At 35.5% G+C, this 17,602-nt stretch overlaps 1 protein-coding gene across 5 annotated transcripts in view; it reads left to right on the top strand.

Moving 5' to 3' along the window:
• LOC117604365 (membralin) overlaps positions 1–17,602 on the top strand; it is a 99,521-nt gene that overhangs the window by 40,703 nt on the left and 41,216 nt on the right. For 3 of the 5 annotated variants that reach the window (XM_076689104.1, XM_034324333.2, XM_034324329.2), the window contains exons 11-12: positions 7,197–7,296; positions 12,557–12,974. In XM_076689104.1, coding sequence (XP_076545219.1) covers positions 7,197–7,296; positions 12,557–12,974 — 518 coding nt within the window. Of the gene's footprint in view, positions 1–7,196; positions 7,297–12,556; positions 12,985–14,384; positions 16,871–17,602 lie in introns of those variants that run through there. The other 2 variants (XM_034324334.2, XM_034324332.2) reach the window with 2 other exon arrangements.

The following is a 17,602-nucleotide window of genomic DNA, read 5'->3' on the forward strand; positions in this document are numbered from 1 at the left end:
ATAGCTTGCCGATAGGTATCGATCCCTTAAATTCTAATTCAACCATATCTGACCATCTCGAAACGATCCGTATGGTGCCCACAAAGACGAGTTTTATGCTTCTGTTACCATCTTTTCAAGAAAATAAGCAATTTCACCTTTATTTGGAGATGTAGAAGTGTTTTTATAGAAAACGATCAGCTTGTAACCTGACAAATATAAAAGTATCCTTTCTGTATTTCAAAATCCTTAAGTTTAAAACTTTTGAACGTTAATTAGTGACCTAACTCCTTACTGAATTAAACCGAAAATGAAATTGTACGTTCGATCTTGCATCGTGTGCAGGAAGTTTGATCGACGAAATGAACGCGTGACCGCAAAGTTTCGCGACGCAGACCAATGAAATATTAACGATATACCGGTCGGTTATTGGATCATCGTGTCGTCGGTCTTCTCGAATCTGCTTTGCGACCGTCACGAGTTCGTGAATGCGTAAGGGAATCTCCCTGGCAATCGATATGATCCTTTGGGACGGTTGATTACCATCTCGTACATTTTAGAGAAAGTTTTGAGTTTCGTGATTCGCATACAGGATAGTCCTTCGGGTGTTCCCCATGTCCATTTCGATCCGATTAATTTTAAACGCTGCTTAAACGTTCGACAGTTTACCCTCAAGTGATTGGAATTGAATCGTTCAGAATCAAATTAATAATAACAAAATTTATAAAAGAAAAAGAAAAGATCATGCGAGATTTTCAAGGTAGTCCTCGACGAATATACACACGTCCTCTTATCACTGTGGATGTCTTACTATCATCTGTTCCCAAGTCAGTATATTCAGCGTGGAGTACGGTAATCCGACGTACTCTCACGGAATAATCAACAATTTTCGCTTTCTATTCGGTATTATTACAGTGCGAACCTTGTATATAACTGGCATAATGCAGTGGGTAGCATTAAAGGACGGATAAACCTGCCAGCCGTACAATAACTGACGCAAGCTTTGGAATACTCGGTTCTCTGCTAACTCTCTGCCCTTCTTCCTCCCTCTCTTTCGAACTTCTGCTTCTAAGGTGGTCCACAGGTGGTATCGCATGATTAATGATCTTCACTAGCGTCTTACTTGGTCGACACGCTCGTAAGAGATTCTTCTATCACGCTCAACGGATTTCGCGGGTACTCTGTGTCTATTTGAACAATTCTCTCCGAGCAGAATCTGGTATATATTCCTTATTTTATCGTGTCTTTGATCTTCCAGGTAGAATAAACTCGAATAAGTTTCCGAATTTTTCTATTAATTGGAAGAATAAGTTTCAAAGGAGCACTGTAAAATTTAAAAAATGAAATTCAAAATTAAATTAAAATTGTGGCTCTCTCCATGGTCCGCCGTTTGTGATGTTCCTGAAATCCAGTAAAGGATGCAATGATAAGTCAGACATGTCGCTTAATTTCTTTCACCTTTAACAATTTTTAAGATAAAGGTGTCCTAGATGACACCCTCTATATATCCCAACCTCGCTAGAAGATCTAGTTGGATGTTCTTGAAGAGGTGACGTGTTCTGTTCACGGGTATCCTGAAGTGCTGAGAAAATATATCGGTCTGATCGTTGAAAGAGACAATGGCAGTGGTGAAGAGGGAATCTCTGAATCTCTTGAAAATCTCTCCCCTTTACGTAACGCGTTATGGCAATTAGAACATCTTAATATTTAAAATGTATATCTTGCATATTTTTGGCATGTCTTAGCAAGGATAATAAAAATTAGATAAGAGAAGCTATTCGATGAAAGGAAAACTGTGATTAATCCAGTGTCTAGATAGAAGACAGACAGGATAACGTAAATGACTTCAACCATGCACCAGCAAATAAGGTTACACGCCCCTTGTGACCCAAGTGAAACTTGTCCCTCCTCCAGTGAGGTTCACGAGGGTGCGGACTAGCGGAAAATGAAATAATATCGGCGCAAACACACGGGACTGAATGCCAAAAAAAGCCGTGGATAAATACGTAAGAGAGTTTACGGGTGTATACCAATGGGAGAGGGAGATCGGGAATAAAGAGGGAAGAAATGGAGAAGCAAGGAACGGGGGGGGGGTAAAAAGACGGGATACATCGTGGGATCCTACCACGTGGTAAAGCTCTTCGGATACCGCAGATTTTTCGACGTTCAGACGGTTGGCAAATCTGGATAATGTATTTACAGAATCTCACACTGTCGCTTCGTGGAACGTATCGTTTGTTTCAATTTTAACATTTGTATAGTAATCGTTCAGTTATCCGAACACTAAAAATTTTTCTGCCAAGGGGTAAAATTTAAAAGCTAGGTCGAAGAAATAAATTAAAGACACAGTGTTCAGTAATAAAAAATCATTCACGTCTTTTACAGATCTTTTATGAACTTACGAAATTAATTTATTTGGCAATTGAAAATATGAAAATTTTAGGAAAAATAAATGGCACGAATTGAGAAATTTATTTTAAAATGTAGCAATATTAATTAACAGTTTTCCTTTATTAGAGCAAAAAATCATACATAGGGTTCGCTTGACCACCCTGTATACTTGATCACAACCATACGCGTATTCCGTCACACACGTGACTTTAAGTATTGGTAGGATGCAGGAGTTTCGTTTCATCCTACTTGTTGGGCAGGGTCCTTCGAGTGGCCAAGAGTAAAGGATTCCTCCTTTTTCTATCAACTTTCCTATCTCGCTTCTGCCTTCTTCTAGAAGCAAGAAGGGGATTGTTTGCTCTTTCTATCCCTTCCTTTCTTCTTCGACATCCCTTCTTCTTCGAGCCACTCTTCCTTCTCTGTTCCTTGAATCTTTGGCCCGTCTACGCCCCACGGGATCCTGCCACCCCGTCGACCGAACCTCAGATTGCTTTTATACCGTGGATTGATTGACAATATACTTACGTTAGTCGAGTGGACCGTACAGTTATGGAGACGGTCAGATCCCCCTATTGCCCTCTCCTCTTTCTTCTTCTTTTCTTCCTTCTCTCTGCCTCTTCTCTTTGGCTCTACCTAATGTGATCCTCTTTCCTGTATCGGGCCACCGCTGCGGGATATTCCTTCCCCTTTCTCTTTTTCTGTTATTTTCCTTTTTTTTTTTCTTCGCTCCTGCTAAGTGGACCATTTTCTGGTAATACACCAGGCATAAAGGAGAAAAAAGAGCTTCTTTCGTCTATATAATACTCGTTCTTTGTTTAGCCTTGCTCGAGTTATGCAATGATTAATTTAATAAATGTATTTAGAGGAGATGAAATTTCCATTTTCCTCTTGGAGAAAATATATTTCTTTCCACTGTATGAATTTTTGTTCGTTAAAAATGATACTGTAGTTTGTTTCGTGCTGGTGGAATTATTTCGTGGGAAGAGAATAAAAGGACAATTCCGGTTTGTTTTTTTTTTGGAGGAAGAAAAGGGTTCCGTATGGTGTATCGTAAATCCATTGTCGGTACGTTGGGCTATCATGAATTGTATCCTCGGAGAAAGTGAATGAAAGACAAAGTGCACCCTGGTGAATCCATTTCCTGCGATCTGGTCTGTCCACAGACTCCTATATTGCGTCGTAAATCTCCCTAGCTGAGGAACGATGAACTGCAAACTGCAAATTTTATCTTGTATCTTTGTTACCACCTGCCCACCATCCGGACGAATCGTCTTTAAGTAGTTTAAAGTGTTTATGTCAATCGGACGTGTACGCCGAGTCGACGGTATCAATTGATAAAGCTTATCGCGTGAAAAATCCTGACAGAGGGGTCGGAAGTTGGAAACTTGTAAAAATCTTGCTGGAAAGTCCGAAAGTGTCCTTCCTTGGGATTCGAGAGAGAGGGGCTAGGCTATTCATTGAATTCAGAATGCGTTTGGAGAGTCTCTAGTCCCCTCTTTACCTTTTTCCATTCTCAGGAAAAGACGTATGAATCGTCGACGGATGGTTGCGGTTCCCTGAGTGTGAGACACTTTAGAGGCTATGTCCCCGGAATACGTAACTCGGGATTTTGAACCCGCATTCTTTCTCATCCTTCTTCCATCTGCACTCTACTCCTTTTTCTTCCAATTTCTTCGTTTTTTTTTCCTTCACTACTTAGGTTAAAATCGAATTATTCTGTTATGCAAACGGTGAATTTATCGGCTTGTTGGTTCGACCGGTATGTCTGACTAAAGTTTGACTGGTACTACTGAAAATTCAATTGTCTCGCTAAAGTTTGACCAATACTACTAGCAATTTTATTTAACACTTTGTCGGCCAGTGTCGCGTATTTGTGATTTTGGAATTTAATTTATGTTCGTTAGAAATTTTTAATTTGTTAATAAAAATGATAATTTTGTCAAAAGAAATCTAAAATTACAAAATCTATCAATTCTATAAAATTCATAATTATCAGAGTGTTAATTTATTTACTTTAATTCCAAGAATTGCATAAAATATCAAAATGTCATTATGGATGGTAAATTTTCTTTGGTATTACACTGGTAATTTATTCTTGACAGATAATACCCGGCCAACATTGGGGGACATGTTTATTACGTTGAATCGCGATTATCATTACGCCTGGTGCGTGGAATAATGAAAACTTTATGATGAATTTAATTTTGAAGTAACTAAATTTTATATTATGTATGATGACCACGTTACGGTTAAGCTGTTGTATAATTATGTTTCAACGTTTCTATATGAATATTAAATGTATTCATTTTGAATAGTTATAATTAATCGTATGCAACGCGCTATTACGAGGGCGAAACTGTGGCCAGAGAATGTGGAAAAACAAAAAATCCATACAATATCGCGTGCAGGTAGCATGCAGAAGGTATTACACAGGTGGATTCAAGATAATATCGTAATTATTACTATGACAATAGTTGTTTACCTGACTCGTTATTTTCTATCAGATTAAAACTGATAGAAATTAATTTTCTTTTATGGAAATAAATTAGGTATTTAATCATCAAGTTTCAGAAAATAATTCGTTATTTTCTTTTTTAAATAAATGCTGAATTTGATAGAGAAAAAATTTATTATTCATTTATACACTTTATACGTGTTGCAATCGTCACAACTTCATTTCGCCTTTAAAGGATTCCGTCTGAACGCGTAACACGCCCAAAATCTTACACGTCGAGAATTTATATACGCCCAGAAACGGTCCAAAAGCATTTTGCATTACGTTTTACGATGCTGTCAGTCGTAAAATGCAGTTTAAGCGTCCGGTCTGTTCCGTTTTCGGTGTAGTATACGAGTTAAGCGAACATCTAGTAGATCGAGACGAGCATTGATCAGACAGAAGATAGATAGGGGCAATGTCCTGTAGTAGGGTGAACTCTTTATAACTTTTCGTGAAAGAAAAAACATGTGTATGCAATGACACGTGATCCTATTTAAAATCATTCTATAAAAATTAAATTAACAATAAACTATACATGGTATCGAGCATTATTTAAATGAACTTTTATTTTCTTTTTAATTTCAATTCTATATTCGTTTATTTATAATTTGGGAAAGAAACATATTTATTTAAAATTAGTTTCCTACACGATTAATGTTAATTTTCCTAATTTTAAATAATTGAGTAGATAAATGCTGTATGACTTTTGAACGAAAGCTAAACTAATAAAAGTTTCAAGCAATACATTAAGAAATTAGTCACCTTGCTTATCGCAGAGCCACACAATACCCATTTTTCTTATCGTTTCTCACACCGACAACCATCTTTTTCTCTCGCTTAAGGGTGGTGTTGCAGTCGGAACTCCACCCTGATCCGCAAATATTGGCGACCCCGTAACAGCTACTCGTAAAAATCACTTGATTACAACCCCTCCCTTATCACCTCGAGGGTCTCCATAAGATGAGGCTGAAAGTAAAAAAAGTTATCCCACGACTTTTTTAATGTCCATTAAGTGAAACACTGAATTTGACATTGAAAAAGTTACTCACGATCTTCCATTCGCATATTCCTTTCAGAAGTTATTTTATTAATTTTTATGCATAAATCATTATTATAAAGGTACCTTTTTATTCTTTTTATTTATACAATCATTGAGTTTTAAAGTTAAATTTAAAATATCTATTTCATCTAATGGTATATGTATGTACATTTATCTCTATGGTTTTATCTTTTGATGATTTTTATTTTGTTTATAAAATATGCGTGTGTAATATGTAAAATAAGTTGAAAGGGGGAATTGAAAGCACGATGACAAATTTCTGTCCGAATACGCTTACGTTTGGAAACATGTGTGAAATGTAACATATTGATTAATCCCGAAATTATGATTTACAAGTATAAATTCGAACCGACGCGTTTAAATAATATTCAAGAGAAATATTGAAAGCTTTTTGCTGGTATTCCGAAGTTTGATAAAATTCATGCTTGTTTTTCAAGGAATTATAAATCATTCTACGAATTAAAAAAAAAAATAAGTGGAAATTGCTTTTAACAGTTCCAAACAACAATTACGAAGGAAAATCTTGGAGACTTTGTTCGTTTGAACGAGACAGCACGAAGTACCGTAACAAGTAATTAAGTTAGAAGGAGATTAAGAGATAAAATGTTTCTCTGTTTTATTTACCATTAAATACAGCTGGATTAATTCTTGCCATGATGAGAAGAATCTTTATTATTTCTCGAGATACGAAATCGGTAACTTTCTTTTTCTTAACCCTTCGCGGACCATCAACGCATATGTGTGTTCATACATAATTGTCATAGTAATTTATAATCCCATACATATTGTATTATATTTTTTATACAAAACACAGCTATAAGTGTAGGCAGTAAAGATTTATAATATATGCTTTAAAGAATAAAATTATTACTTCCTTTAATTTAAATTAATAATACTCTATGCAGGTTTAAGAATACTCCCTCCTCGATGGGTTAAAGAACAATTTTGATGAATTTTGAACAAATGAAAAATTTTGAACATTTTTTAGAGAAGTTTAAATTTCATAAAATTAATAATTGTGTACGAATATTTCTGCAACCCATTGTGTGTAATTTTTCAGTTACAATAATGACGTTCCGTTCCATGTAACGCGTCAGCCTTGATATTTCAATAGGCAGGAACCCGATACAATGTGATCGATAAAGCGTCCATGTTGTTGCACCATTGGCAATATACCGTAAATATCGGATAGTTGCGTAATTTGTTAAGTAACTTTGATGCTGTTTACAAGTAGAAAAAATGACGGTTCTTTTAATATTTTTGTTTCAGATTCTTCTATCTCTATCACTTCTCCTTCTACGCGTATCATTATCGATTCAATGGACAGTACAGCAGTTTGGCTCTTGTTACATCTTGGCTTTTCATAGAGGTAAGCATTTCCTTCTTTTTAATTATTTTCATTGTATTACAATTATTTTATAACACCTACATAGAAAAGAGGTGGCTAACAGTTTAATATAGTAAAAGAGGAAACTTGAACGAGTTAAAGCGAATAGAAGATAAACGTAGCACCGGTGAAAAACTTTTTCCCTTTATATTCGCACGCCTTCTTTCTCTAAATGCTTGCTCCAAAATTCTCGGAATATTCACAGTATTCTGGAACTTTGTTACCTTTGTTCTTTCTAAAATTTCACTCTGCTCACTCTCGGGGACAAAATGTTTCTAAAATAAATTATTCTCACAAGAATTTCACGTTTTTGTGAATGCAAAAATACTAGCAATATACCAAAAACATATTTTGAATCAGATTTATATGTTCCTTGAAAGAAAAAAAGAAAAGAATTCAAAGGAAACGATTCTTTTTTTCTTTGTTCGCCGTGAGAATACCTCTTTAAGAGAAGAGAAATGCGCGAACATTTTGCAAGGATGAAAGCCTGTTCTCGCAAATATGTACTCGGGTAAAATGTTTCGGGATTAAGCAGTGGTCGTGGATGGCGAAATAATTGTCGTTCGGGTAAGCTTTCCCACGGGAAAGAGGGAAGTTCTTGCAAAGGACATCGGCGGTGGGTTCGTTCGCGTTGAAAACGGGCATTAATCAGGAATACTTTGCGACCTACTTGAGAATACTTGAACGGGGAATAAATATGTTCGTGGGGCAAAGTTAACGTTCCCCGTGGTAGGAGGTGGCCAGTTATCAAAGAACCCCTGCTCAAACAACGGCCAATACGTTTGAAAATTATGTCACAGAGTACTTTTCCCCTTTCTCGTTCCGTCTACCGATCGATCATCTTTGACATCGATCGCGAGAAATTTCTCAAGAGGGCTGCAAATGTGTTTGCCTTTCAAATTGCTTAGCTCCGGATGTTCGTTGCGCGTGGAAATGTTTCCTCGTGCGGCGAGCTCGTTCGATTTCGCCTTCGAGCCTGGACGAATTAAATCGATGGTATATTGTCGGAAATTTCATTCGTCTGATCAACCAAGAACATAATCATTTTTTATGAAACTATATTTTATACAATGTACAGATGTATATTTAACCCTCGAACAGCGGAGCCTGTTACGAAATTAAATTAAAATTGTGCCTCTCTCCATGGTCCGTCGTCCGAGCGAAAGAAATGAATCATAGTTGTCATAATACAAGTAGTATAAACAAGCATTGGTCGGACACAGTGACAGGCATACAATGGAAATTTTCATTTCTTAATTAAAAATTCAAATGCTACGTTCAAATATTTTTCGTTCGAAATAAAATTATGTAAAGTGATTTATTTACGTTTGGATATTGGGTCAGATTATTTGATACATGAATAATAATGGGGTGATAACAAATTGAAATGGCTAACTTTCAGTACCCACACCTCGTTATTTAACCATTTTAAAATTATGTTTGGAAAATCGAAGACAAATAATTGAGGCCACTTTTCGATCAGTGTGTGTCTCTTTCTCCATCACAGTTTCAATCAATACATTCGCGCTCAGAGCGACATAAAAATCCTGGAGAGAAACGACTCTTCCAGGCCAGACAGAGTAGTCCAGCTTCGAGATACAAAAAAAAAAAACAGAAAACAACGTCAAAATGAAACGCTCAAACCGATAGCTTAACAGAGACGAAGGAGAAGGCAGAGAAAAAGAAGAAGTAGTAGGAAGAGGGAAGGCGGGCAGAGAAGGGAGGAATGATACGGCTGAATATGGAAAATAGGTATCTCGAGACCGGGCACCTGTCGTCGACATGAAGGAAATGGTATCCACGGTGATTCGTCCGGAGTATAACGAAACGAATCTGCATCGTTTCAGAAAAAGAACACGGCTGAAAGGTAGATCGGAGAATGACGGGAGAACAGGGGATGATAGGAGATTCGCGCTCAAGAGAAAAAGGAAAGCCGAGTTTAAACGATGGCTAGACTGAAACAGGTTACCGAGGAAATCGGATTTTCGTTTGCTGGATAATCAACGGCCATGACATCGATATCGACCGGCATATAATCACGCCGTAGGGCTAATCGTTTGAACACTTATCTATACAGAAAAGGAACGACAGAGAGATTGGAACATACACAGTGTCCACACTAAACATACCTCTTATTATATTTCACGATCATTCAACGAAACAGTAAAATTATCTATCTAAAGATTGCAACCTAGAACACGGAAAATGTTTTTAGAAAATTATTTTTTTTTTCTTATATTACAGTGATTTGAATTAAGTGATTTGAAAATGGTTTACATTGGTAAATGGCGAGACCCCTTCCGCTGCATTGTCATTTTTTCCGTGTATGCCAATGGGGAAGGGTGAGAACCGGGGTCATTACTATTTTTCCTGGGAAAGCTTGATTTGATCCCGAGTATATATAACTCCATAAATAATCTTATAATTTTAGCAAAAATTATTTTACATTTGAATTTTTCAAATTTCAAATTTTCTTCAATTTTTTCAACTTGAAGTTAAATGTTCTTTTAAAGGGAAATTTCTATATAATATTTAACAAAATTTAGTGATGCGTGTTAAAATGATTATGGTTTGGAGCGGACACCCTGTAGATCGCCCGGTTGAACTAAAAAGAGAGAGAAAGAGCTGGTGGCAATGATTAGGTTTATCCAGTCGCTTCTTGTTGCCTTGCGGGTTTTCAGATTTTCCTGCGGCTCGCTCTATTCGTAAACTCGTTCCTGAGAAATAATTTTCGATCGTAGCTTGACCCTGGCTGGTTGCTCCTGTTAACGAGCACCGCTTAACTATCGGCAGATGTTAATCGTGACCGGGACAAGAGTAAGCAACTTAATTTCCATGCTAGAGGAATAATGTCGAAATTCGTGATATCTGGATCACTGTACTTTCTGCGTGATTGAATCTACAACCATAAGTGAATAAAATTCATTGAGAAAATGGATTATTTTTAAAATGAAATGATTTGTTGAATTGAATTAAATTCAATTATTATATAAATATTAGAACCACCAAATTAATTAAAATGATGGATTTTTTATTGTTTTCTTTCTTTTTTCTTTTATGTCAATTATTGGGAAAAAATAAATTGTCACACACTTTTAATCCTCAACGGTGTCATAAAGTGGGCACACACCTTTTATCCACGTATAAAACAATCCAATCTGTTATTCATTCGTATCTTTTATCGGCTAATTAGCCGTTCCATTACACTTTAATGGTATTTAATTTTTCCACGCAAAATATATATACAGTACATATCGAACGTAGTTATTAACGCAACAGCTAGGTATTGTAACGCCATTATAATAATAACTGTTAATACGCCCATCGCGATGATCTAATTATGATTCATTGGATTATCAAAGTACGCTATCGAATCAGATTACCTGGCGTATAATTGGCGGACTGAAAAATTTATTTCTGTGCGCGAAATTCTAACCATTCGTAGATATAATACGCATAATTATGGTCTTCCAAAATTTATATTATTAGAAATAAAATAGGAGACATGACAAATTTGAGATAAATTATTGTATGGTTTTCAAATTTAAAAAATTGGCAATCATCGAAATGTAAAAAAAAATGTTATAATATCTGCTAAATTTATTATTTTTCTTACATTAAAAATATTGAAATATAAATTTTATGAATAAAATTAAAATACTGTAAGTAAAATTGAAATAAAATTAAAAATTAAATAGCAATAAAAAACTATAAATTAAAAAATAAAGTTATCAGTAATTTTAGTCTATACAAGTTATAAATAATGACCAAAAATTATTAATTCATTTATAATAGAAGATATTATAATTTTAAGTAGAAAGTATGGATCTATAGCAAAGTCAAGGGGACGTCACGAAGATGTATTGAAACTTGAATTTTACACGGCCAGCTAAAACTGAATGGTATTTATATTTGCTCATTGAAATACAAAGTTGCCATTAAATTATTCCCATCGATTGAACTGTCAAATGCATTGTCCTGGTTACGTTTACGTAACTTAAATTTGAGCGATGGCAGGTCTAGGCTGCAAAGCAATGGCTTTTCATTCGCTATCGTTACTGTCAATAGCAGAACTTTCATCAGGATCCTTGTAGAATCTCTTGTAAAACACACTCCTTCCATTTTACCTCATTCAACTCGGAAAATCCACTCCTCAACAACTAATCACGATTCTATTTTTCGAAAAATCAACTCTGCCATTGTTCTTAATTACGTAATTATTAAAATATACATACTACGTTACATTCTGTGGAGAATAATTATCCCTTTTACTGTTAGATATATTAACAAAGATTTTGAGGTCATATAAAATTAATACTAGTGTCATAAATGAGGAGATTGCTTAAAAAATTTCTAAAAAAGTATTTTTAATTTTCAACAAAAATAATTCTATTATTCCACTTCGTATTATATAATTATCAATCAAAGCAAAAACCATCCTTTTGCCATTTTTATGTAATAATTTTTTCGTTTATTTAAAGAAGTTTATTTTAAAATGAAATTCATCAGAGAATCGCGAATTTAATTGTCAATTTAATTCGAAACATCTCCTTATACATCAAACGTGAATAAATGTCTCCACGCGCGTAAACCAATTAATAAACACGTATCACGTATCATTAATTCGAAACGTTATTAAAACGGCTTCACTTGGTTTGCGAATTTATAGTGGCTACAGTGGCGAACATCGAAAGTGTTACGTGAAGCACACGGTCTCGTGATATCGCTTGTTTCTGCGAACAGCAGCGTATACGTGTACGTCGCTCGTGCCCAGCAAATTTATATGGAAATTCGCCAAATTTGTTCTATATCGTTTCTCTCGTTCTCTTCTCACCCTTCGTAACCCCCTTTCTCTATCATCGTTTCACTCCCCGAACGCACTACCGATCGCAATACCCTTATTCAACCGTAGTTGCAAACATTCTGCCGAGTGCATATACGATATGAATAATTTTGCATCCTTGCGGAACAAATAAAGACGTTGAAAGAATAGCAACCCTTTCGCTACTGCAACTACCACTTGATTTTTTATCATCGTTCAATTTATTAGAGATACTTTTATTAGATATTGAAAATTCTTTACAATAAAAAAATACTACACACTGTTTAGTTAACCCAGTATATTATGGAATGAATAATTTCTTCTCAATTATAAAAATAAAAATTATTCTTAGTCCATAGTACTCAGCTTCCACTCTACACTTGATTAGAAATAATCAAATCAACTGTCTTATGATTTCAGCATTCGATGCTCTACTTTTTCCACCATTACGAGTTGCCCGTGATTCTTCAACAAGCTCAGTTGCAAAATCTTCTGTTCAATCCTCAGCCAAGAATAGTTGAACGTCTGTTCGAACCTTCTCCAAGCTTGAACAGAGCATTGCCCAGCCCGGAACCATCGTCTGAACCTACTTCAACGCGTGCACCAACAGCGGGATACGAACGTACAGAGGAAACGTCTTCTTCGAGTAGCCCAACGCATTCTGAATCGGATTCAAGTACTTCTGAGGTTCAATCTCAGGAGTTGCGTGGATCTACGACCGCCGAGACGCACAATGATGTCCATCCTCAAGCGGACAACTTGGCAACGGTTCAGTCTCAAGAGCAAACTGCAAACACAGCGAAAACAGCACAGTCCAGCCATCAAGAAAGTCAAGAAGGTACGTGAAGGTAGTTTAGAATTTTTATTATTTATTTATAAATTATATATGTGTCCCATTTGCACGTGCATGTTCAGTTGCGAAACTTTCCTTTTGTTGCTTATTTTAATTTTCATTTTATTTTATCAAAGAGAAATTTAATTTACTATATTTTATTAAATCATCATTTGTCGTCATTTCTCTCGAAAGTATATAAAGTATGATTAATTTTAATATGTTTACTGCTGGGGTATTCGAGTTTAGGAGAAAATTCGCACGATTCGAATTGTTTTACAGCATTGAATGTTCACTTTGTAGATCGTGTGTCGCTAATACAAAACATCACTTCAAAAGCGTTAGTATTGTTTGGCATACGATATCCATATGATCGCGTTTCAATTCGCACTATTGCACTGGCGCCGATTATTTTCCTCGCTTTTAATTTCATCCGCCACGCGTCGTTCGTTGATTCGAGCAATCGATCATCCTTTTAACGAACGAAACTGATATGTCAAATAACTTTCGTTTAATATCGTTATTAAGGACGATTTAGTTATTATAGTTCCTGTTGATAAAAAAACATATACTCTTCTAGGAAAAAAAGAATAATTTTTTAAACGATTCAATGAAAAAATTCCTTTATATAGTGAAATGAGAATAAATATCAGAGAAAATAATATTAATTACTCTTTTCACAAATTACTCTTTTGTCATATTAGTTTCATTTCAGTTTTTCCATGTACCTATTAAATTTAGTCCAATATGATTTTTCTGCAGAATATCTCTGTCAAGCTTTGCTTGGGAATAACATTGCGCTTTGTAAATTTAATGAATATTCATTGTACTTTATTTTCGTTCCATTGATCCACCGCGAAATATTACTTTTCATAAAAGACACTTTGTCGTTTTTATTCACTTTGTAATTTTCGCACTCGTGTGACGTTGTTGTTTGATACGCTTATCATGAATTTCCAAATGTATTTTCGTTACTGATTCATCATGGTTTATCATTATAAGATAAAAAAAGATTCGGTTTTAAAATTGAATTTTTGCAAAAATTTCATAATTTTATAAATAATAATTACTGCCAGTAACTAATTCAGAAATTATAAGGGGTATGGATATTATAAAATAATGTGCAAATTTTCAGATTTAATTAGCAATTTAATATAGCAGAATTTGCATCTCTCCAGCTAAAAGGTTAACAAAGTGTGATTCCATAACCGTCGACGTTCAAATTAACAGCTCCTCGACGTCTTCCTTGTCAAACGATCATTCGCCTTTTCTCTGAATTTTCGTTTTCATCGTCGTTATTTTCACCGTCCCTCCGCTAATTAGCCGCCTTATTTCGTTCGCATTTCCCTGGCTTGTGTTCGTCCCGAACAGTTTTACACCCAGCGAAGCTGAACAACGTGTTGCTTTGAATCTTAGCAACAGACGGTCTGACGACGTCGACAGCTTCGAGCACGGTTACAGAGGCGATCGAGATTACGAAGGAGGAACCGAAAACGGTGGCGGCTGGATCCGGGAACGGGAACACATCGGTCGAGGCAACGGACAATGGATCATCGACCGATACTTCTACGTCGGAAGGTTTCGAGGTGATCGAGGCGACCGAGGCGACGCGAAAGGAAACGACGTCCTGTCAGGACAAGTAGGAATGTTAAACGCCTCGAGCCATGCCAGTTGCATTGCGGATAGTCTAGGAGAAGAGAAAGGTTGTCGTTTTCAGCGTGGCTGCATCTGCGAACAGGATCGTCCCAGCGACTCTGAGATCTTAAGGATCGCAGGACGATCGATATCTTGGGTGATAGTTGTACAGGGTGATTCAGGATGGGTGGTGCATTCAGTTGCAATTTAGGCTCCCCTTAATTCAGATAATTTGTAAACCCTCCGTCTATTTATCCATGTTTTCACATGCTAGGTCCTTCCCAAACTGATGGGTCCTTTTACATTTATCCCTAATCAAAGGTAGCCTATGTTGCACTTGAATATATATGCGGTCAGAAGATGATTCAATATGAAAAAATAAATTGAAAATGACCGTATTAATTTGGAAAAATTATTTTGAAAATTGCAAATATTTACAGTCAAGAATTAAGTACATACTCGAATAATTTTCAAGTTTAATTATTTCAAAAATGAAACAGTGTAGAAACAAAATTTTATTTTATAATTTCAATTTATTTTTTAATATAGAATCATCTGTGCCCAATTGTACGATTTTACCTGACCCACCTTATATGCCTTGGATTATAAAATCGGCTGAGGAACGCCGTTTATTTTATAACCGATCGATGTCTCAAAGTCGTGGACAGGTTGTTGATCTTTCGATCAGGTGTTAGGTTTTAACGAGTAACCGAGGATCGGTAGGGATGAAACGGGATAACTGATGGGCCTGGAAATATATTCTCTTACTTCTCACGAGAAGTTGACGCATGCAATATCGCGTCCCCGAGGTCGGCCAGAAAGACGAAACTCCTGAAGGAAGCGAGACGAGTTCGAAAGTTCGTTACCGTGTTTAGGGACGACTGAACGAGAAAAATGTAGATCGTAAAAGATACGAGCGAATAGGGTAGGTTTTTTATTCGGTAGCAAAACGGAGAGGCAGTTTTTAGTAATTAGATGAGTGCAAAAGTTGTGTCTGTTCAAATAATAAAATTGTTTTTTCTTTTTTTAATTTTTGTTCATTTTCTATGTGTCTATATGTTCCTCATTTCATCTTGTGACACCTTTCCAAGTGTTCTACAAAATTTTTTATTTTTAACCCTTTTATTACTATTTTCATATGATTATAATTAACGTAGATAATTTGGCAGTTAATGAAACGACAGAACTTTTGCAATCACTATTTCAATGATTTTGATACGCGTTAATGGCTACTGAGTAATTTTATGAATATCAGGGCCAATAAAGTATAAACAGGAATTTTACCAAAAATCGTGTATTAGTTACTGTATTCTCAAAATACAAGTCGTTTTTCTACATAATTTCCTTGAAGATCTACGCCCTTTAGCTACGAGATTGGCCATTTCATAAAAAATCATGGAGTGTGTTTGACACCAATTGCACAGGAATTATTTAAAATTATTTCCAGTACAGTGCGTGGAGTAAATGATTAAATTGAAAAAATAATCCAGAATTATTTTGAGTGTCCCATGAATTATGATGGGGAGTGTACGTGTCGATATCGATTCTTTCACGTGCATTTATTTAACATTTCACGTGCTTGCTGTCGAGAACAATTAAAATGTACATTTTTATGACAATCAGCAAGGTTTCCATGTTGACATGCTGGTATCATTTAAGGCGGCTGATTATTGTAATATAAGCTATATTGTATCATACGTTTTGGGGGTGAAACGTGTTGTTTTGGCGGGTCTTTGTGTCGCGAGTATAAATTAGTTAGTTAGTTAGTTGCGATTTCATTTTGAAAATGTGTTTCTGGCAAAATTAACACGTTGAATGCCATTGGGGTCGTCAATGACTAGTATTACAAATACAATATAATTCAATAACTGAAAGAAATTAAAAAAAGTGCTTAGTAGCATAGATATTATATTATTTTCATGAAGTACCACGTGGAAAATAATATTAATTACACAAGGTACCAAGTGAAAAACAAAAAGATCCTGTTTTGAATAATTAAAATGATGACATGATTGACAACACGTGTCTGTTTTCAATGCGGCATTTAATGTGTTAAATTTTACTTGCTCGAATGGAACACCATGAGAACAATTGTTGAGCTGTTTTAGAGTAAGAAGGATTAATAGGTGACAGAACTTTTAAAGAGATACTTACTGCACATACATACATATATATGTATTTATTCCTAATTATATCAACGTTCTACTCTCGGTGTGTATATGTAAAAATGTACCGTGAAAAAAAAAAAAAAAAAAGAAAAAACGAAAGGGTAAATACGAAACGTCTAGCTGGTTATACGTTTTCGTGTAAAGGGTTGTAAAATAAACGACTATTGATCGTTTTTTTTAATATCTTGGAATTCGAGCTACCCGTGTAAAATATTTTCTTAAACTACTTACTTCGTAAGAGTCTCTCTCTCTTTCTCTCTTTTGAATGTACATAATACTGCACCACAGTTAATTAAATTACCAATTGTATTACTGCTACTTTTAATGATTGATTACGAATAAATGTAAAGGTGTCGCAATTATGGTTTATTTGAACCATCCAACTCCTTATCATTTATTTATTTCGTATTCTTGAATTTAGAATTGGTTCCTTAGCACCTAATCAGGTGCTAATGACTATTTTCGGTTATCACTAATTAACGATAAATCAAATTAATAATTGCAGCTATCAAAACGTAGCTGTATTATTGATTATAAATACAAATAATTACAATCAATGGGTTGAAGATTATTAAGGGTTGTAAAATGGATTATATTATTCGATTCGTCGAATTTCTTTTACTCGGAAGATCCTCGAACGAACGACTGCGGGCGAAATACGTAAGATGTAAGATTTAAAAGAGATTCCCGTGAAATTGGAATTGATTGTTCAAGCGGGACAAGCGTCGGGGTTGATCTCGGCTCCATCGAAGATGCGGGAAGCGTGAAAACGCCGAAATAGACAAATAGATAGTGGTTCGGTACCTTAAAGGGAATCAAACAGGTGGCGTT

Source organism: Osmia lignaria, chromosome 7 (genome assembly GCF_051020975.1).
Source record: "Osmia lignaria lignaria isolate PbOS001 chromosome 7, iyOsmLign1, whole genome shotgun sequence".
In the NCBI taxonomy this organism is placed as follows: domain Eukaryota; kingdom Metazoa; phylum Arthropoda; class Insecta; order Hymenoptera; family Megachilidae; genus Osmia; species Osmia lignaria.